At 40.7% G+C, this 21,804-nt stretch overlaps 3 protein-coding genes across 3 annotated transcripts; 1 reads left to right on the forward strand and 2 right to left on the reverse strand.

Annotated features, from left to right (window-relative positions):
- Positions 1–277: 277 nt before the first annotated feature.
- Positions 278–10,952, reverse strand: LOC130178500 (tolloid-like protein 2). Its single transcript, XM_056390809.1, has 10 exons — positions 10,802–10,952; positions 10,574–10,712; positions 9,277–9,451; positions 7,503–7,684; positions 5,794–6,027; positions 4,108–4,260; positions 3,042–3,216; positions 2,130–2,311; positions 1,024–1,257; positions 278–768 (listed from the first exon to the last, which is right to left on the reverse strand). Exons 2-10 carry the CDS (start codon positions 10,638–10,640, stop codon positions 590–592), a joined length of 1,581 nt encoding a protein of 526 aa, XP_056246784.1. The 5' UTR covers positions 10,641–10,712; positions 10,802–10,952; the 3' UTR covers positions 278–589.
- Positions 10,953–11,280: 328 nt separating this feature from the next.
- On the reverse strand, positions 11,281–17,234 carry nol7 (nucleolar protein 7). The gene is made up of 8 exons (XM_056390810.1): positions 17,023–17,234; positions 16,461–16,521; positions 15,719–15,774; positions 15,592–15,617; positions 15,400–15,484; positions 14,267–14,391; positions 13,268–13,345; positions 11,281–11,898 (listed from the first exon to the last, which is right to left on the reverse strand). The coding sequence occupies exons 1-8, from the start codon at positions 17,205–17,207 to the stop codon at positions 11,825–11,827; spliced, it is 690 nt and encodes a 229-aa protein (XP_056246785.1). The 5' UTR covers positions 17,208–17,234; the 3' UTR covers positions 11,281–11,824.
- Positions 17,235–17,663: 429 nt separating this feature from the next.
- Positions 17,664–21,557, forward strand: epdr1 (ependymin related 1). Its single transcript, XM_056390811.1, has 3 exons — positions 17,664–17,980; positions 19,012–19,220; positions 20,385–21,557. The coding sequence occupies exons 1-3, from the start codon at positions 17,751–17,753 to the stop codon at positions 20,576–20,578; spliced, it is 633 nt and encodes a 210-aa protein (XP_056246786.1). The 5' UTR covers positions 17,664–17,750; the 3' UTR covers positions 20,579–21,557.
- The last annotated feature ends 247 nt before the right edge of the window (positions 21,558–21,804 follow it).

Raw genomic sequence — 21,804 nt, forward strand, 5'->3', positions numbered from 1 at the left:
TAAATGGAGAGTTTTTGCCTGATTTAATTTTTTTTTTTTTTTTTTTGGCCAGTGGTTCCCAATCAGGAACACATTATAGATTTCAGTGGCCTGTGACATGGCGTTGAGAGATGTGAGATGAACACTTACTGTAGGTTGAAGCCGAGTTAATCAGCAAACCACTAATTCAATCACTTGTGAATTTTCTTCTGATGTCCTCGGTTCTTCAACAAATCTGAACAAACATTCCCTCCTGCGATCATAGGAACCAAATCAAAGGAGGACAGGAAATTCAATATGGAGTCAAGCAATTTTTATTCTACAAAGTACAAATCTGACATGTAAAGGAACAGGATGGATATATTCTTTTATCCCTCTTACACCATGCTTCTCCTAGAGGGATCCAATATAACCGACTGGTCAACAGTCACACAGGGTTTTCTGATTGGTCTAATTCTAAACTGTTAGTTATCTCTACAGCGGTTGCTAGGAAAACACCTCATTAGCTGAGCTGCTCATCTTCATCAGGGAAGTTCCCCCCCCTGCACACTGGTACAACAGTACTCGCCAGTACTCCTCCCTGTAAAAACACCACCTTCACTTCTCATAGCTAGTCCAGCTGCTCCCCTCCCGAGGGGGGGGGGCTCCTCTCGCGGATGGTGTAGTTGGCGGAGAATCCCTGTCTGTTGATAGCCTTGTCAGTGATGACGATCATGGACAGGATGCCACTCTGGGCGATCACTTGGTCCGGGGGGGTCCAGCCACAGTATCTGCCAATGTGGGAACCAACTGAGGGATAAAGAGGAGGGTAAGAGGGACAAAGGAGGAGAGATTCAAAAGGGAAGGTGAAGAAAGAACGTTGGCTTCATCACTCATCAACTGCAGACTGATTGTTTATTTTTGATTATTAGATTGTTTTGCACTTTCTGGACTAGAAATGTTTCCTTCACTAGTCAGGTTGCGCTCTTGTTCTACGCTCCCAGATTTCAATCAACATTTGTTGACATCTCATTGACCTCAACCTGATCCAGATCGTCTCCTCACCTGCAGGGAGGCCGTCCCAGATCTCCAGCCAGTCGTATGTGCAGGGGTTGTTGGGGTCTTTTTGTTGGAAGTCCAGCTCCATCTCGAAGCTGCTGAACTCCAACACGATCTCCGACTTCTCCTGGGGGGCGAAGATCATGAAAGTGCAGTTCATGTTGTCTGGGTACTTCTTGGGGAAGTTCGGTGTTGTGATAACGCCCTGTGGATCCGTGAAGTTTCTGGAACATTTTGGACCTATGAGGGGAGAAGAGACTGATGAGTTTTTAAAGTGTCAAGACGTGTTTGTACAGAGGTGTGAGCTATCAGGGGTTAGAGAGCGGTACAGCTCGTTTTATTACCTCACTCTTCATGTCGGTACAAAAGGATTCATTTTTTTTAATGGTTCAAAACAGGACTTTTCAACATAACGCCACCTGGGGATTGTTACTCCTGGATCCTGCGATCCTGTCACGGCGCTCCAGGGTGCGAACACCAAACAGAGGAATACACGCGTGTCCCCTTTTCATTCATAGAAACTGATGAGTGATCAAAGGCAACGTGCCATTTTGGCGGCAACTGAAGTGGATCCAAGAGGGAAGACCAAATACAAGCGTGGGACGTCCAAGGTTGGACAATTTTGCAACACTTTTCCTATTCTCGGAAAAGTCACTCTAGGGTATTTGTGCACTTTAACGGATCATTCCACTTTATTATAACTTGCATCTTAATTCAAAACTTTTTAAACAAAAACGCATGCAAATACACAAAACGCAAACTTAAGAAAACATCATCAATTTGACAAGTGCTGCAAATACTTGCAACACAATGTATGTGTTTCCTGGGGACGGTAAAGGGGGATGAACCCGGCTGGGACGCATTAAACAACAAGTGTGTCCCAACCAGGTTCATCGAGAGAGAGAGAAAAGCCTTTCCTTTGCAGCATGTGTGTTTGTGTGTGTTTGATGATGTTTTCTGAATTTGCAGCACATTTGTGTATTTGCAAGTGCTTTCCTAATGGCTGTAAATTGTAGAAGGGGATTGTGGCTCCTGGCATGATTCCACCAGCTGCTGAAAACATTGCATCATACCTTCGTGTGACTACCTGCAGACCACAGACCACTACACACCTGGCTTGAAGAGTTCGTAGACAACAGAGAATCCCGCCTCCTGTACCTCATCGTCAGAGATAAACTTGATGAGGACCTGGTTGCCGCTGGTCATTATCGGGGAAGGTGCAACCTCCCCACAATACCTTCCAAACAAGGGCGAAAGTTCATCGCCGCCGTCGTAAACCTCCACATAGTCGTGCCTGTAGGAGCGGAGGAGATATACGAGTTTAGGTCTGTGTGGTTGCAAAGGACGTATGCATATATGTAAGTGTGTTGAACATGAGAAAACATGCTTCCTTGCGGCTGTCGCCAAGTGCTTTTATTACAAAGATTACAGTGTGGACCTGCTCTACATGACAAGTGCCTTGAGATAACTTCAGTTGGCACCATATAATTAAAAACTGAATGGATTTGACATTGCCCAGACCGCAGATCCCAAAGGTAAGCAGGCAACCTTTATGACCTGTGATCCAGTAGTGAACAGGAGAACTTCATTTGACCGATGTTTTTTGACTTGTGGCCTTCAGCGGGGTCATCAGAGAACACATCACAGGGGACATTTAAATAACGTAGGTATGGAACAAAAAAAATACAAGACAGCCAATCGTGTGCCTATGAGGCTACTTCAAATGTGGGTTGGGCCCTCGGTCATGTGGCTTCAGCCCAGTCATTGTTCCAGCCTGGTGAGGAATGTCCAATAGGGGACATAGGTGCCACCATGTTTTGTTCAAAGCCTGGAGAAGTTCAGTTAAAGGGTTGTATAAAGAGGACCATGTCCCAAACCCTGTCCATTTGATATGGCATAGCCCGCCCAAAAAAGTCTTAAATTTAAAGAAAAAAAGCTAAAAAATACAAAATAAAAATACAAAAATATACATTAATACATTCAAACCAACAGTGGAGGGGAGAGAGTGAGGAGAGAGCTCTTACTTGCAGTCCTTGCCCTCCAGATAAAAATGAGAATTGAAGGTGACAATGATCTTATGATCCGGCTCAGGGGCAGTTAGCACCCACACACAATGCTGGGAGGGCGGGTACTCAATGGGAAAGCCCTGGGTGGCCAAATAGCTTCCGGAGACTATTTGTACATTATATCCGCAGGTATCTGTAGCACAAGAAAAGGCAGAAAGTTGTTGGTGGCACATTTTTTCAAGACTTGAGAGCATCAGTAGGGACAGAGTGAGGAAACTTAGACTTTCATCATGATAAATCCAAACATCCAGCACTAGAGCAAAAATTATGATGACATAAAAAAAGCACTGACTCTTACATATTATAATCATAAGTCACATTCTAGGAATTTGTATCAGATACAATCTGATACAAATTCCTGTAGTCAGTTGACCTGTAATCAGTTTATAATTAGTCCGACCATCTAGACTCTAGACTAGACTCTAGACGGTGATGTAGAATCAATTCCTCATTGTTAAGGGTGGGTTCTCCCACGCTTCATTTACTTGATTTATCGCCATAAATTCAGTCATGTTACAGTTAGAGTCAGAGGTACCTTTAGTTTTTTCCTTACTTTGGTCACTAAGGTCTTTTGTGCAACGGTTTAACTGACTTTTAGTGACTCCTTAAGTTTAAGACTAAGATAAGGAGAAAACCTTAAATACTTAAGCGAACATTTTCTAAGTAAAACCATATGGAGAAAACCTAAGGGTGTTTTGAGCAACCATTTTTGTTTTTACAGAATCCTTAAGTCAGACTTCAAGGAAAATCTTAATGTAAGGTGTTTTGTGCAACTGGACCCTGCACCTTTAGAGCTGGAAGGGATTCAGTGTCATGCTTAAGGACACTTAAATTGAGGCTGAATTAATTTAAACATTCCAATACTTATCCGGGTAATCAGCAGTGGATGAGGCATTTTATGATCTGTACCAGTATCATTATACTTAACAACACAAATATCCAGGAAATGAACACTGGTCCTTCCTGATGCCACATCACACCCCCCCATCTCCTTTTATTTCTCATCACTAATGCAGCTGCTCACACTTAGGGCTTCTGTCGTGGATGGTGTAGTTGGCGGAGAATCCCTCTTTGGTGAGCTGGTTGTCAGTGATGACGATCATGGACAGGATGCCACTTTGGGAGATCACTCGGCCCGGGGAGGACGAGCCACAGTATTTGCCAATGTGGGAACCCACTGAGGAATGAAAGGAGGGTAAGAGAGACAAAGGAGGAGAGATCCAAAAGGGAAGGAAGAAGGAAATGAATAAGAAGGAGAGGAACAATGAAGAGAGATGAAGTGAGAGGGAGTGAAAGTAAAAGAAGAGGGGAGAAAAGGGTGATAGAGAGACAAAGGCAACGAGAGATGAAGCAGGGGAGGTGGAAAAATGGAGAGCGTTAGCTTCATCACTCATCCACTGCAGACTGCTCGTATTATTCTCATTGTCCTTCCCTGCCCTCACTGTCCTGGTAAAGGCTTCATGACTGAAACAAAAACACACAATCACAGACTTGTTTTTAATCTGTTATATTCCATCTACATAAAACTCATGTCTAAAAGTGTCCATTTTAGATTGGAAGCCCAAAACTTTAATCTGCTCTGATGAAAAGGCATCAAACAATCAGAGTGAGCAGCTGATCCTGTCAGCTCCAATCTGTCAACTCTCACCTCTCATGAGTGATGTCATACCTTTGAGGCAGAAGACTCAGTATTATCCAAACATCAGTATTCTCATGGGGATTTCAATGCAAAGATCAGAAGAGACAACACAGTCTGTGAAGAAGTGATGGGCAAGTAAGGTTTAGGAGAGATGAATAAGAATGGAGAGGTATTCGCAGACACCTGTTCCCTGATCAACCTAGTCATCTTTCAACACAAGAGGATCCATAAGGGGACCTTGGTATCACTGGATGGTTTGACTGAGAACCAGGTAGACCACTTCTTAATCAGATGGCATCACATCACCACCTACTAGTCGCCATGCTGAAGCTGAGGAAGGACTGAATGGAAGCAGCATCAAAGAGAACTTCAACTCCTACCTTTTGAAAGACACAGAAAAGGGAGGAGTCCATGCTCAATCTGAAGAAGAGATCCCAAGGATTGCAAGAACAGAGCAACGAAGAGGAAGACAACATGGAAGACGAATAGTGAAATAAAAGAGAGACCATCACAGGAACATATCAGGAAGTGATTGAACTAAAGAAACGCAAACAGAAAAAGTGGATACTAGCAATTACTAAGGGAGATATGGTCAACAGAAAGGTAAAGAAAAGCGCAAACGACAAGAAAAAACAACAAATCGACAGCCTGGCAAAAGAAGCAGAAGCAGCAACAGGAAAGATCAGCTGCACCAGAGCAACAGCAGTAGAGATGGGCAGAGCATTTTGAACAACTCCTGAACAGACCGACACAATCCAACCTTCCGGACATTCAATGCACTTGCCCATAAACTGTTCCCACCAACCTGGAAATTAAAAAAATGCCCTCACACATCTGAAGAGCGAAGAACTGGCCATCTCTGTAGATCTGGTAGAAAGAATAAGAACCAGCAGATTGGAAAGAAGGCTACCTGGTCAAGCAAATGCCCCAACTACAGAGGAACTGTAGTTCTCTCAATGTCCTGAAAAGCCTTCAACAGAGTCCTTGCTCTTTTTCTACCGTCTCAGATTTCCATCAACATTTCATCCATGTTTCTCATCGATCTCAACCTCATCCAGATCCTCTCCTCACCTGCAGGAAGGCCGTCCCAGATCTCCAGCCAGTCGTATTTGCAGGATTTGTCGGGGTCTGTATGGAAGCTGTGGGGCTCCATGCTGAAGCTGCTGAACTCCAATTCAATCTCCGACTTCTGCTGGGGGGCTAAAATCATGAGAGTGCAGTCGAGGTTGTTGGGGTAATTCTTTGGGAAGTCTGGTGTTGTGATGACGCCCTGGGGATCAGTGAAGTTTCTGGAACAATCTGGAACTATGAGGGGAGAAGAAACTGATGAGTGTTTAAATTGTCAAGATGTGTTTAGACAGAGGTGTGAGCTATCAGGGGTTAGAGAGCGGTAGGGGGTGATCACCTGTTGTCATATTACTACTACTGTCATGATTTTGAATTTTAAATGTGGCAAAATATCATCTTAAGAAACTTTTGTACCTCCTGTAGCAAAACCCAATATATATACATGGAAATGCACATATAAACTGAAATATTATCAGTTTATGACCCTTCTGGGCGTCTAAAACTGGCATGGATATTGCAAGTTCCCTTTACATCTGATTGGACCCCATTCTGAGTAATCACAGGCATCTTGCCATTTTGGCAGTTACTCAAGTGGACCCTAGAGGGAAGAGCAAATACAAATGTAGAAAGGCTGTTAGAAAGGCTTCGAGCCAAACAGTGGGTGTGCCGGGTCAGCTCAGGTTAGCCCAGGCTGTTTGGACAACCTTGGACACCTTGGCGCCTGAATGTGGAAACATATGAAATGTTAGTTTAGGGTATTAGTTTTGTCAAGCAACCAAGAAAACAGAATTTCTTTTGCTTTTGGGGTATTTTGTGAAGTTTAAAGTATCATTCCACTTTATTATAGCTTGCCTCTTTATTCTTCTGTGGTAAAACCAAATATACCAAAGTAAAAATACAAGAGAAAGCTGAGAACATCACATAACCTTACTGAGACATGAAACAAGTGGTAAAAACATAAAATGACCGTAGTCAAACACGTTGTTATCAGTGATATGCAATACCACTGATTTCCTTTCCGATCTGATACCAAGTAATACCCAAGCTGATATCGCCGATACCGATACTTTGTACAAAAGCTTAATATGTTCTGAGAAGGGAAATGATAAGTAAGCATAACCATTTCAAACAAGATGGATTTCGATCAGACTACTCTTTTATTCTTTAATAATAAAGAAAAAATACATTCAGTGCACCATTTAGCACTTTCAAAAGATCAAAAGAAGATGTCGTACGGACCAATCAACTTAAAAGTTGCATGTTAATTGACACTTCAGCATCTGAATCAGGCTCCCTTGAAAACGCTTGCCTCAACCTTTTTACAAAATATTCCGGATTCACATTTTTTGTCTGAAGAAGTTCCACACACGACGGCCACCATAAATGTCAAAACTCTGTTCAATGGCCCATGTATTTATAGAGCCATAGGAGAAGTAGTTCCGATCAACCGGGTATTATTTAGACTAGATTCCGGTGATAGCGTTGTTACTTTCTATTGTGACATTTACCCCAAATTATTTAGTTGAGGTATCAATCTTTTAATGTGAGAATCGATCCTAGAACAGAAACGTTTGGAATCAGAAGTATTGATATTTCAGTATCGATCTGCGCACCACTAGTTGTTATTACCAGCATGATAGAACTGCATCATAATTTCATGTGATAATGAAAACTTATAAGTTTCCACCTGCAGACCACAGACCACTACACACCTGGCTTGAAGACCTTGAAGTGAACAGCGAATCCTGCCCCCTCGTTCTCATCATCAGAGATAAACTTGATGAGGACCTGGTTGCCGCTGGTGATGAACGGGCGTGGTGCAACCGACCCACAATACCTTCCCAACAAGGGCGAAAGCTCGTCGCCGCCGTTGTAAACCTCCACATAGTCGTGCCTGTAGGAGCAGAAAGGAGATACGAGTTTAGGTTTGTGTTGTTGCAAAGTATAACTGATTTTTACGTTAACCTGGCCCAGTGGATTGTTTAGCACTGCTGTTTGTTCCTTCTACAATGTTTTATGAAACTGTTAGGTTACTTCTAGCCCTGTTATTTTTGTAATTTTTAGCAGTTATTTGGCCTCTGGCTCTTTCCCAGACCGTTTTAAACATGCGCTGTTGTTCATCCCCTACTAAAGAAGCCCAATCGGGACCCTCTATCCTTAAGTAATTAATTGTCTTTTTTTCATCTAAGGTTATTGAGAAAGAAAACTCATTTCAATTGACATCTTTTATGAACAAAAATAATATTTGAAATAGTTTCCAGTCAGGTTTCAGAGTGCAACATCACAGAGAAGCAGCTCTTGTTAAGAATACCAATGACTTACTGTTGGCTGCTGACAAAGGTACTACTTGCTTTTAGTTCTTTTAGATTTAAGTACGTCATTGACACAGTCGATCATAGTATCCTCCTACATTGACTAGAAACATGGGTAGGTGAGCACAGCCCTAAATCCTTTACACTCTTACCTCTCAAACAGAACTTTCTCAGTTGCCTCAGATAACTCCATTTCTCCAGCTGCTGAGTTAAGATGGGGTGTTACTCAAGGAATCATGATGTGTCTTATCATTTTTATGCTGATGACATTTATATATACCTCTAAATGAAGCTTTGTGACTCTTACTTCTTGCCTGTCACATATTAAATCCTGGATGATTTCTGTAGTGTGCTCACTAGTCAAAGTGCATTTTTAAGTGCAAAGGGTAACTCAGAAGTGGGTGTTTTTACTTTATATGAGCATATATGTAAGGATGCTTTCAGACCAGTGCTTTTTAGTCCAGTTAAACCGAACCCTGGTTCGTTTTCCCCCTTGGTACGATTCGTTTGGGCAGGTGTGAAACACTTGGATGTGGACCAAAACAGTCGCAGCAGGAACTGTCTGTGGAGGTGGTCTCAGTCCGGTCCCAAACGAACGCTGGAGGGGTTCTAAACTCGATCCGACTCCACTAGCAGGTGAACTCACTAGTTTGAGCTCGACAGTTCCTGTAACCTTCTTCCTGTGCTTACTTTCCTGCTCTAGCCAGATAATCTGACTAATAAGAGTAGTGAACATTTTCACATGGTTTGTAAATGATGCATTTTAGTTCATTTGAATTCGAATTCCATGTGAAAGCGAACCGAACCAAGGGGAAATACACAGTACAATTTTACAAACTCATCAGCTGAATCGGACCAGGGCAAACCAACTTTAGGTGTAAAAACGTCCTAAGTGTGTTTGTTCCCTCCTTTCTCTGTACTGCGCTGGATCTGACTGAATCACTGAGTCTGTGGAGGCTTCACATGTTATATGTGTGTGAGATGCAAGGTGACTTCAGATCTAAATGGTTTGTTACACTGGTCTCAGACCACAGACACCAAAGGTAGCGAGGCAAACGGTCTTTCAGTTCTGGATTTCACACTAGATCAAGCCTCCAAACCTTTATGACTTGTAACCCTTTTTATCCAGGCACTATCTACTCATGACTGTGGAGGGGAGAGAGCGAGCTCTTACTTGCAGTCCTTGCCCTCCAGATGAAAAATAGAATTGAAGTTGAGGAGGATCTTCTGATCCGGCTCAGGGGCGGTTATTACCCACACACATTGCTGGGAGGGCAGGTATACCATGGGAAAGCCAGGGGTGACAAAGAAGGCTGCAGAGTTCAACGTTATATTATCCCCACAGGTATCTGCAGCATAAGAAGAGGCGGAAAGTTGTTCAGTCACTTAGTGGAGAGAAACTTTTCAGATCATCACTGCCCATACAGAAATGTAATATATCACATACAGTATATGTCCCTATATGAGGAGTGATGTTGCCATATATGTCACCTATAACAGGATATATTATTGTCACATATATTCATCCTGTGGCTATATGAGGATATACATTTATAGCACATATGGAAGGCCCATAGTAAAAATTTGTGTATGTTTATATATTACAAATATTTGTGATAAATATTATATGTACAACATATATGTGCTCTATGTAAAAGTTATGTGTTAACATGTTAACATTATATATTTAATTTATTCATGCAAGTTTACTAAAACAACACAACACAAAAAATCATTTTTTCTTATTAATTTCAAAAACATATCTAAATCACATTCTGGGAAAGTGTCTCAGACTTTTTAACTCCACTGTTATATCAATATCAACATATACTGGGATGGATATATATTTATAAAACATATTTCTACAATATAAACATACAAACACACATATATAATTTATATTGTAGACATATGTAGACATACATAATCGTATATATTTGTATAGGCTAGATATATATATCAATATATGAAATTATTTCAATTTCTAATAGGTTTCATATTCAATTTGTACATGAATGTTTCATATAAACAGTATATAATTTCATATAGGCTATGGAAAGCAAACAGGCAGGATGATCAGATTTAATTTTCTCAATAATTTGTTCAATTGATCAAAGCTTCAGTAGCAACATGTGCTAAAGCTCATAATGCATCTTTGACTGGCTGAAGTGTGAAAAATGTGCAATATTTCTATGTAATAAGCAAATCTTAACATCAGGACTTATTGTGAGTCAGTTTGTAGTGATTGAAAGGTACTTTGGAAATATTTTTGGTCTGAATGAAATGCCTTCATAAATCCTTATTCTTGTCCCCATATTCTTAGTTCTTTATTTTACATGATGATAACATAACATTTACATTGTCTGGCTTAAATCCCTGCAGACGTGATCTCCAAGAGAAAGTCAAGGTATAACAGGTGAGATATAACAAAGGTGCAAAAAGGCTGCCACATGTCATCAGTCAACACCTACCAATCGCAGCTAAGGCCTCCAAGAAGAGTTGGCTGAAGAGAAGCAATAGCAGTCCTCTTCGCGCCATCGTTAGATTGTACAAAGTCTCCAACTTCCTGAGTGCTTCAGCCCAGATTCCCGCGTCAACAACTTGCAGCTCCTGAAAAAAATACAATAATAATAATAATAATAATGCAGAAAAAAGGACGAAGAATCAAGAGAAAAATCCTCCAGATCTCCACTCCTTACTTTAGCTCTTTTCTTCACCCGCAGCTTCAGACTCCTTTTCGCGCAACTAGCAGCGACCAACCGCCACGAGAGGCTGAAGCAAATTGGCACCTGTGCGCCAGTCTGTGCGCTCCCGACGCACAAGGAGCGGACATTGTCCTATAGCCGGCGTGACGCCACCTCTGATCCGTGCCAAAATGTTGTCATTCCATCTCAGATGAGCTGCATGTTGTAGTTTGTCCCACTGACCATACGTTCATCAATCCTTTTATATCATTTGTTTTGCCAAAAATATTCAGCCACCTGCAGAACCATGTTAATGTATAAATATGTGACTGCCCTTTTTTGTTTCCTTTAAGAAATTAATCTTTAATTTCTGCAAAACAAAAGTTAAAAAATGCAACATTTTGTTTAGAGATTTTACTGACTATTTTGTGTGATTTGTTTTCCCCTTGGCCGCTGACTATTTTGATCATTTGAAGCAGTAAAGCTAGTGTGTGTATGTGTGTGTACACTCAAGCCTTTATTTTGTTTTTTTTAAACATATTTAAAGATACAGATATAACAACAAGCATTTATCAATACAGTTGGTGAACAGAAAAAAAGGGAACAGGTCATCTGATTCTTACATCTCAGCAATTAACTGTGTGAAGTAAATGTCATCATCATAGATAAAAAATCATGAGACAAACCCTGAACAACTGTATCTCCACATGTTCTGCTGTTTAAGAAACTCAGCAAAGAGTTGATGCGAGGAAACTTCCCAGTTTATAAGGACGAAGAGGAGCCTCTGGCTATGACAACAGAGGACTTTTATTTTGGTGTAATCTCACTCCCCCATCTGTTTGCGCCTGCACAGCTTTTGTCTGAGTCCTGGTGATAAACCAGGGGACTGAGGCCGCTTCTGTTCCCACATTCAGTCAGTGTCCCGGCCTAAATTTAAACAACCTCTTCCTCTGTGTTCCTGACGGTCGGCCGTGTTTGTTGTCCATTAAAAATCCAACGTGCTGCCGCTGCAGTGGAGGTCTGCGGGGAGACGCCCGGTCAGCAGGAGGGAATCTGCTGCTTGTGGACCCACCTCTTCTTCAGCTTCTCTGCTTTGGCTTTTTCCTTACAGGCTGGAAGATCGGAGAGAGATTAGAGACTGAGCAACATCACTGTCTGAACAGGACTCATGTCATTTCCCCCCTTTTATGGCGGTGTCATGAAATCAAAGCTGTGTCCAAATTCCATTTCCATACAAACTGTATACAGTATAAACTATATTAAGATTTTTAAGATATAGTAAGATTAAACTTCCAATATCTTCCTGAAACTCACCCCATCCATAATTTAAATATTCTGCAGCTGCGAGTAGCTTCTCTATTTATTGTCTTTGGGCTTTGCATTGTTGGACAGAGGTTTACACCAACAGTCATAATCAGTGAATTAATTTGTGATTTATGGCCAAAAACGTCAAGTCAAGTCAATTTTTATTTTTATAATGCCAATTCACGACAGAAATTATCTCAAGGCACCTTTCAAATAAAGCATCTTTATAGTATTATTGACAGAGACCCAACAATTCCCACCAAGAGCAGCACTAGGCCACAGTGGCAAGGAAAGGCTTCCTCTTAAGAGGCAGAAACCTCGAGCAGAACTGGACTTAGGGTGGGCGGGGCCATCTGCCTCCACCGGTTGGGTGTTTTGTGAGGTCACAGTGTGTCAGAATGACATTCCCTCTGGGCGTTCCTGATATATTGAATTCACAAGAATGTGAGATCACCATGATCTTGAACTTTGATCTTTTACAAGCAAAATCGAATTAGTTCATCCTTGAGTCCAAGTGAACATTTCTGCCAAATTTGAAGAAAATCCCTCAAGGCGTTACTGAGATATCGCGTCCCCGAGAATGGGACGGACGGTTGGACTACCCGAAAACAACATGCGTCCAGCTCTGGCTCTCGCTGGCGCAGAGGCATAAGAATCAGGCATCTTTTAGTTGCATTCACAAACTGTTATTGTTTCCCCTCTTGGAACGATCTGTTTGAGCGGATCTGAACACATCAGTTGTGCACAGGACACCCTTCAGAGGAAGAGGACTTGGTTGTATCGCAAACTAATTCTGGAGCGGTGTTCTGATCTGACCTGGATCTGACCCAACAAGGTGTCCTCTGCAAAGTCTGAGCTGAAAGCCAGAGAAATCAACAGCTGCTGCCAGATAACGAATCAGGGTCCTACCTGAACTAGTTTTTTAATATTTGGACTTTATTCAGGACCTTCTTCCTCTGTTGAGTCTCTCGCTCACGCCCCAGACACATCTAACCAATGAGAGGATTTTAACAACTTCTCCAGTGTAAATAAACAACACACTCAAAACCTATTTAAATTAGTATGAAGGCAGCTCAGGTTTAGATTTTCTAAATGCAGATTTTTTTCTTTCGCGTACTCACAATAAATATTCAGTAACAACTGTTTAACTATCTCAGTTCATTCTCCTCAACTTACCCCAGTCTTTCTTGACAAACTGCACGGCTGCACTTTTGTTCCTGCCCTTCTTGTTCTGGAGGGAGAGCAGCTCGTTACCTGAAAGCAGAAGGACGTGAAGTGTGAACACCTTCGGGTAAAGACGGCTGGACTGAAAGTCGAGACTGAAAGCTGTGAATGTCGCCGCCGTCGTCTAGGACAGGAATCCCCGGAGAGTGGATACCTTCAGTGAGACGAGTCGGGACGTGGCTGTAGCAAAACTCAAATTGAGACAGATCATCGTCTTTACAGACTACTGCCACAGAGTGTAGCTTGCAGAGTTGTTTTTCTTTTTTTTAAATAAAACTGACATTGATGTGATTTACAAACACTGTCTAAACATCTTTACTTTCTGTACTTCTCAGTGTGGAACTAAATTCTCTTTATTATGTGATTTGTGACAACAGCAGGACATCTCGTAGGAGGATTTTGTTTCCATTCAGACAATTTCTTTTTATTTAAACCCTCTTAATACATAATAAATATCGACACCCTCTTAAAATAATGGCCTAAGTCATTTTTTCAGGTTTTTCAGGAAACACAAAAAACTCAACAAAAGAGTCACACTTTTGACATAGGCCATTATACAACCGGGGGTAGAATTGCATGTTCCCCTCAACTGAGGATTCAGGCGATTTTACCAGAGGTGGCCAGCATCATGAGGGGGTGATTTAGGCAAAAAAAACATTTTTGTCAAAACATGACTTAGGCCATTATTTTAGGAAGGTGACGATATATTAGATAACACAATAATAAAATTAACTTTTTAAAAATCATATACTGCAAGTTCTTGCAGAATAATATACAACTGAATAAATTGTAATTGGATTTTTTTGTAAATACGGCAGATCTAGTGTCAGTCTGGATCTGTAGGTGATTAATCATGTGATCACTTGACGGTACATATTGGCTCTAAATTGTTTTTTTTACAGTAGGTGTCTGCTGGCGAAACTCCATGCAGTGTGAACGCTGCCTTCTTACTTGTGGTCCTGCAGCTTCCTGGTCCGTACAGTCTGGACTGGATGAAATCCTTGGCCGCCTGCTGCTGGAAGGACGCCGACGCTCGTTCCTCCTTCACCGTCGCCACCGTGTAGTTTCCCTTCAGGCTGACAAACAGGAAGGAGTCCAGTTTCATTAATTCATTGGCCAGTATCCATATCAGTTATCCCAATACACCATATGGAAATAAGTATGTGGACACTACAACATTGCACACACATACATGTTAGTCTAAAAACTATGGGATTTAACCTGCTGCTGTAACAAACTTCAATCTTCTGGTAGATTTTGGAACCTGCTCCTATTCAAACACAACAGCTTCGGTGAGGTGTGACACCGACGCTGGGTGATGAGGTCTGGATCCCAGTCAGCATTGGAAGGGGATGAGGTCAGTGCTCATGTGCAGGCCAGTTAAGTTCTTCCACACCAAACTGGGAAAGCCACTTTTTTTAAAGAGCTGGCTTTGAGATTCTGGACACCAAGAGTCAGACTATCACACTTCTGTATTATCATTTAACTGCTGATAATGAACCTGCATAAAAATGCTGTAATGCATCTCACAGGATTAATCTGTGGATGAAGTGAAATGAAATTCTGATTGGACCTTGAGTTGAGATTATTTTGTTCAACTACTTTGATGGTTAGATTTCAGGACAAGCAGCCAGTGCATGCTTGGTGATTAATTACAATTGAATTGCTGACAAAACAATAATCAAAAGGGGTTATTTGTAAGCTTTCTCTGTTGCTGAACATGGTTTCTCAGTGGGAGCAGGTGGTGGTGATTGTCGCTTGACAGGAGCTTTGGCCATCGTTGCATTTACAAGACAAGAGGTTACGATACGTCCTCTGAGAAGCGCTACGTCTTGGCAGCTACAGAGAGTCGCTATCTGAAAGTGACGAGACAGGCTGGGGTTAGCTGATTAGAATGCTAACTCCAGTAGGAGACGTAAAGAGATAACATTGGCATTGCTTTCCACTTCTGGAGACAGCCCTTAGCAAGTAAATGAATGAAGCCTGATGCTGAACTTGCAATGTTTCTTCCAGTCTGGTCAGTAAATGCTAAAGTTAGCTATGTAGCAATAGCAAAGCTCCTTTAAAAAGGTGTATTTACATACTTTCGAGCATGTACCAATTTCCCACTCCTCTTCTTTTTCTTCTTCCTGCTCTCTTCCTCATCATCTTCCTGACGCTCCTCTTCAGCTGGTGAGAGCAGGTTGAATTGGGAGAAAGGATAAAGTAGGTCATACTGATCTGAGAGTGTCAGCTAAATGTTTAAAATATGTCAGAAGGATGGGAAGCTTCTTCACCTTCATCTTCAGACTGTTTCTGTTTCCTGGAAAATAAAGAAGATGTAAATGTTCACTGAGCAGCAACGGGTGTAAAGAAATGCATAAAATCAAAGAGCTGAAGAATGAGGCAGGTCAATAAACTTACTTTGAAGAAGCTGAGTCAATTTCTTCCAACAGGTCGTCCGGTAAGAGTTTTCTTTTCTGTGGGAATCAGAAGAATGAAGAAAGATCACACAAAAGCTTTATTTAAAAGGAAAAGTACATGAAATCGCTTCTGACCATGATTCAGCAAACACATCAACAATATAAAGGACAAGACAAAAACATGAGGCTGTACCTAATGTCACTGGTTTTGCAGGTATTTGGTCATAAACCAAAGTTGAGCTGCAACAATTAATCTATTTATAATTTATTTTTATAATTTGTTGTTTTGATAATCAAATTATTGTTCCTGTGATTTTAATAAGCTACAAACTCCAAACATTTCCTGTTTTCTAGTCCAAAACCCAAAGAGATTCAGGACAAGAGGAAATCCTCTGGGGACCATGAATGTCTGCACAAAATTTCATGCTAATCCGTCTGATAGTTGCTGAGCTATTTCAGTCTGAACCAAAGTGGACTCACCGTCCAACACTGCCTTCCACTGCTTTTTAAATTACAGCAGAACCATGTATCTCGTTGGTATGAGAATTACACTGTACTGTATGTGTGGGGCAGATGTAGAGGAATAAAAACAGCTTATTCAAAGACTAAATGTCACATTTAGACTGACACAGCATGTTTATGGCTGCAATAAATAAAAGCACAAACGCCAAACCTACACAGGGATATTAAAACGGTTAATAAGGTTTGTTTTTGAGATTTTTTTTATCAAAACACACACAGACCTTCTGTTCCTGGAACAGCTCCTGCCTTTTCCTCCTCTTCTCCTTCAGCAGCTCTTTTTCCCTGCAAACATGAACATACATCGTTGACCCAAACACATGAAATGATACCAAAAATAGCTGTATTACTGGTTTAATGTTTAACATTTATTATTATGGTTTTATGTCTGGACAGGTACTGCTTTAAACAACCTTTAAATTCGGTGTTACCGGTATTCTGAATTGTTGGGAGACACTGTCCATATCGGCAAAAAAAAAAACAGACCAACAACAGAGCCGCATTACAAAAATCCCTCGGCTTTTCTGCCGTCTCAGACGTACGTACCGTGCTAGTTTTGTTGCATTGAGAAACAATTCCATACACTTTGTTAAATAACCAGCTGCTCATTCTCCCGGCCGACATGAAAATTTCCCCCAAAGAAATCAGAATATGTCATGGATAGGTCATTGTTGTGCATTTATTCTACCCATTAGCATGAAAACACAGTAAACTAATTTGTTTTGGATGTAATTTAGTTTAACGGTCTCCCCGTTGACATGAGCTAGTTAGCCGGTTGTTAGCTACCTCCTGGCTGTGTCCAGCGCCCGTTTCATGCTCCGTAGAGCCTGAGCCTTCGAGTCTTCAAATGTCACCTCTTCGGGCGCTTCATCGTCACTGGACTCGAGCATTAAAGTGAAATTTTCTTCCTGTTTTTCGTTATTCGCCGTCTTTGACTGTGAAGTTGTTTTCCCACGTTGTTTCTTCGCCATGTTGGTTGTGTGACGTCAAAAGACGGGGACCGCTGGGAACATCTGCCCTCTAGTGGCGGAGAGGAGGATCACAATCAAATAATATCAAGTAATTTAAATGTTTTTATTTCTAAATTAAAGCAATTTATTTTAACTTTTGACTTATTAATACCGTAAGTTTAATATATTTGTCATTTGCTACATTTATATTGACTTGGCTTTTATTTTGATCTTTTTAAAATGGGGTCTCTTATTTTGAAATGGTAGCACCAAAGCAAGCCATCAAGACATTTATTTAGCATTTTTGTCAGCACCAACATTTCTAGAGATTTAAAAAGTGCATAGAAATATCAAATACCTATATTAAGTGGAACAAAATAAAATAATATAAAAAAAATATTATATGACTAATAAAATCCTGCAGTTCCATTTAATCTGTTCTTTTATTTTGAAAGGCACATCCGGAAAACCTTCAGCTAATTCTAGAGAGCTTGTGGGCCGCAGGTGCAGACCGCTGTCAGCGATAACAACTACGGGACTAGCTAACGGGACTCTCCTGTCGTCATGCACCGTCTGTTGTTCGTGTTTCTGGCCGGGGCATCAGTTCTCGGCCTCCCCAGGCTGAATACCACTAAGGCGGCCGGGCCCTGCCTCGCCCCGCTGCAGTGGGAGGGCAGGTGGGTGCTGTACGACCACAGCACCGGGAGGAACAACCGTGCAGCCGTTTCCTACGACGGCCTGAACCAGAGGATCCGAATCCTGCAACAGCACAAAAAACACACCCCGTGTCAGAAGTAAGATCCTCTCTCCTTAAACGATTTATTTTAATATCAGCCTTTTGCACGCATTCAAATATATCGTAAAGTAATAATAATGTATTATCCTGCAGTGATATACATTTCTCAACATTATCTTTATTTGAGTACCACAGTATTGTGGTATTGTGACACAGTGATAATATTCAGAAAATATCTCCCACCCTTCTAACCCCTCCCCCCAGTAAATACAGTAAATTGAACTGCATAAAAGGCACCAAAATACATGGATGGAATACCAAAAAAATTATTTAAATAAACATACAAATACAAAACACAAACAATAAAAAATACATTACATGTAATAAATGATCACAATACTAGCTCGACAGACATAACATTTTTATTAAGAGTTCATTAGTAAGGCTTTATTGATGTTTAAATGTGAAATGTTACTAAAGCTTTATAAATCAGTTAATAAGCCAGTAATAACAACAAACTTTGAGTTGCCAGGTTTTGTAAAATCTCTGGTTGTGTTCATGATTTTTGTAAAGGAAAGTTGATACTGGCTTTATAACAATCTGGTAGCACGGAAATAGTTCTTAATATTCTTAATACTGATATATTAAGATTCATCATATAAAAAGTATAAATTTATAAAAAATAATAAAGGAAATAACACAAAAATACATTCAAATAAAGCATATATACACATTAAAATAATAAATTTTATCAAATAAATGTTAACAATAATGATAAAGACAGCATTTTCTAATAAGGCACCTTTTAAAGACATCTTTTTGAAAATAATATACATGATTAAACTGAAATAATTACGATTTAACAGCTGGAGGTGAATCAATGTCAGATGATGTGTTATCACCTGTTGACCCCAAGGAGCCAGAAAAAAATAAGCTAATGCAGCTGTGAACTGAATCCTGGTGTCAACATGTTATTTTTCTCAGTTCGTTTGTCTTTACAATACAAACAGCATACGACACCCTCGATTTGGATAAGAAAAAACTCTACCCGAAAAAAGCCTTTCACCTCTTTGTCTCACCTTGCTTCAGGTTTTTTGAGTACATCTACCTGTACCAGAGCATGGTGATGTTCCAGATTGACCAGAAGACCAAAGACTGCTCAAAGATCGCGTTGACGGAGGCCTGGGATCCCTTTGACATCCCCAACAACTCCACCTTCGAGGACCAGTACTTCATCGGAGGCCCTGGGGACAACGTGGAGGTTCAGGAGTGGTCAGACAGGAAGCCGGCCCGTCAGCGTGAGTCGGGTTTTTAACACGACACATGTGGCTGTTCAGTACAATGCTGCCTTTTTCATAAAATACAGAGAACACGTCAAGACAGAGATTGCAGAGATTTGGAACTAGTGCTTCTTCAGCACTTTAGAAATAACCTGTTGGATAAGTGCTGGTGGTGTCCAAAGTACTGCATGTAGAGCAGTGTCTACAGGTATTAATCTCCATTTATCTAACTGTAGCGCTGCCTGGTGCCATAAATGTTTAATTTTCATTTGGCTGAACATATTGCCCATGTCTTCATACTTAATATTATACAAGCATGTGGAATAATATTGTCCTTTAGTTCCTGTCGATGTAGTACCAGTAACAGCCAATAGATGGTGGCTGTGATCTAAATTTAGAAAGTGAGAAACTTCAAGTGACTTTCAGTGCCTGAGTTACTTTGGATTTTCTCCTGGGCTACAACCTGCCAACAGAAACCATTTCTAGGTAAAACTCGAACAGATAGAGAAACATCTGAGTCGATTTAGAGTTACAGTTGCAAACCCCATCTGAAGAAACTCTAAATCCTGAACAAAGTTTGGCATGTTGTGATGGTTTCCAAATGTACTAGTCTTCAAGTTTTGGTTGAGTCTCTTTTATATTAGTCAATCTGTAATTGAAAGAGTCGGGAAAAAATCCCACTGACCTCAAATGGTATCTAGCTATACAGATTGTTTTGGCTCCACCTGTTCTAATTTTAAGATATCTGTCCCATTGTATCTCTGCCCCTATCTCAATACCATGGAGGTGAATGATATTTTACTTTTTCACAGCATCAAAAGCGCTATGAACATGCTGCAAACAGTTTTCATATGGATTTATTTAATGAAGAAAGTAATTTTAAGTCTCAAAACTTACACAAAAGAAACTAAACCTGCTCTATGAGTAGATGATACTAAGTAGAAGTAAGAAATATGGGTGTAAGTTTGTTGAATATGCCCTTTAATTGCCATTTGATCCATTTTTGATAAACCAGTGTTGGTCTATATTCAATACTTCCTGCTGCTCCTTCACAATAAAACAAACATTCCAGCAAGGTTTCCTTCTTTCATGCCAAATTTGAACTGATTATAAGAGCAGCTGTTGTTGGAATAAAACCTCCAGCTCTGAGCTGCCATAATGTCTGCTCCCTCCCTCCACCAGATGAGACCTGGGTGGGTGTTTACACCCTGAAGGACTGCTACCCAGTGCAGGAGACGTACACCAGGAACAGCAGCGTCACCACCTCCACCCGCTTCTTCAACCTCCAGCTGGGCATCAGTGACCCAGACGTCTTCACCCCACCCAGCACCTGTCAATCAGCCCGGCCTGAGAGGATGGCCGAGTCTGACTGCTGAGGCCCCGCCAGTCCTCAACTTTGACCTTAGATCCTTAACAGCATTTTCAGGCTGAGTCTGAAATCACCCCTTCGATCCCGATTCACTACTCCCTGTAGATACACAATAGTTTATGCTGTAGTGAGCAGTAAATTTCACAAAACTACAAACCATTATCACTGTGTCATCACTTACAGGCATAATGTCGCCCGACTGTTAACGTTTGCAACTGTAAAATCTGGCACGTCGGATTGTTTGCATGGAGTAATGTATATACCATGGACTCTACTTTCTCACCTTAGAATTTGGACACTAAAATAAAATTGCACAGGGTAAATTAATTGCATTACATAGTAAAGAAGGAAGTGATTTCGGACACAGCCTTTTATAGATTTGTTTGTTAATTTGCTGCTAATTTGCAAACATTGTTGTCAGGTTCAGTGATTCCTGCTAACTGCAATCTAACAAGCTAGCTCACAGATAGTTGTACCAACTGGTTATGATTACTAAATGATTACTTTCATGATAAAAAAGTAACTTTTAGTGATGTTATTTCACTAATGATAATCTTCAATCTACCAAGCTAGCTTACAGCCAACTCTTGGGTTTCAGTGAACCATTGTGACTACATGCTGACGAACGTTGGCTAATTTCTTAGCTCAGGACAGGCCATTTGATTATCCAAATATTCCTTCAAAGACGTGAAGTGCCTCATAAACATGAAAAGATATGAAGTTAAAATCACAGCTGTTATGCTTTGTATTGTATTTGAGATTCAGACATATTTTCTCAGACGTGCAATGATCTGTTTGAGGTGTAATAGACAGGTTTGCACACAGCAGGGGGGTAGAAACTCATTTCCAACATGTCATGATAGCTCAGACAAATAAGATAAGATCTGTAACAAAAGCCAGGTATAAAACATGATGGTTACTGCTGCGAAACTGCTGTAAATTATTAGGATTTCATCTTTTAAGAGAAAGAAAGTGAAGAAAAATTATTGCTTGTCTTTTTATTTCAAAAATACTATTAACAGAGTGATATTATAAAACCAGGAATGACTTGCGACGTTTAAAAAATTTGGCGTATTCATCAAAAACATTACTGGTATGATGACAATGTATCTGCTAAAGTGTGATGTCTGTTGGTCAATTTTGAACAAAAGTGAAGTGTACATCAAGTGTAGACAAAATAATTATTCATATTGGGTACTGCTAAACCACCTTTGTCTTTAGGCAACTGTAGAG

This window comes from Seriola aureovittata, chromosome 12, assembly GCF_021018895.1.
Source record: "Seriola aureovittata isolate HTS-2021-v1 ecotype China chromosome 12, ASM2101889v1, whole genome shotgun sequence".
NCBI classification, from domain to species: Eukaryota; Metazoa; Chordata; class Actinopteri; order Carangiformes; family Carangidae; genus Seriola; species Seriola aureovittata.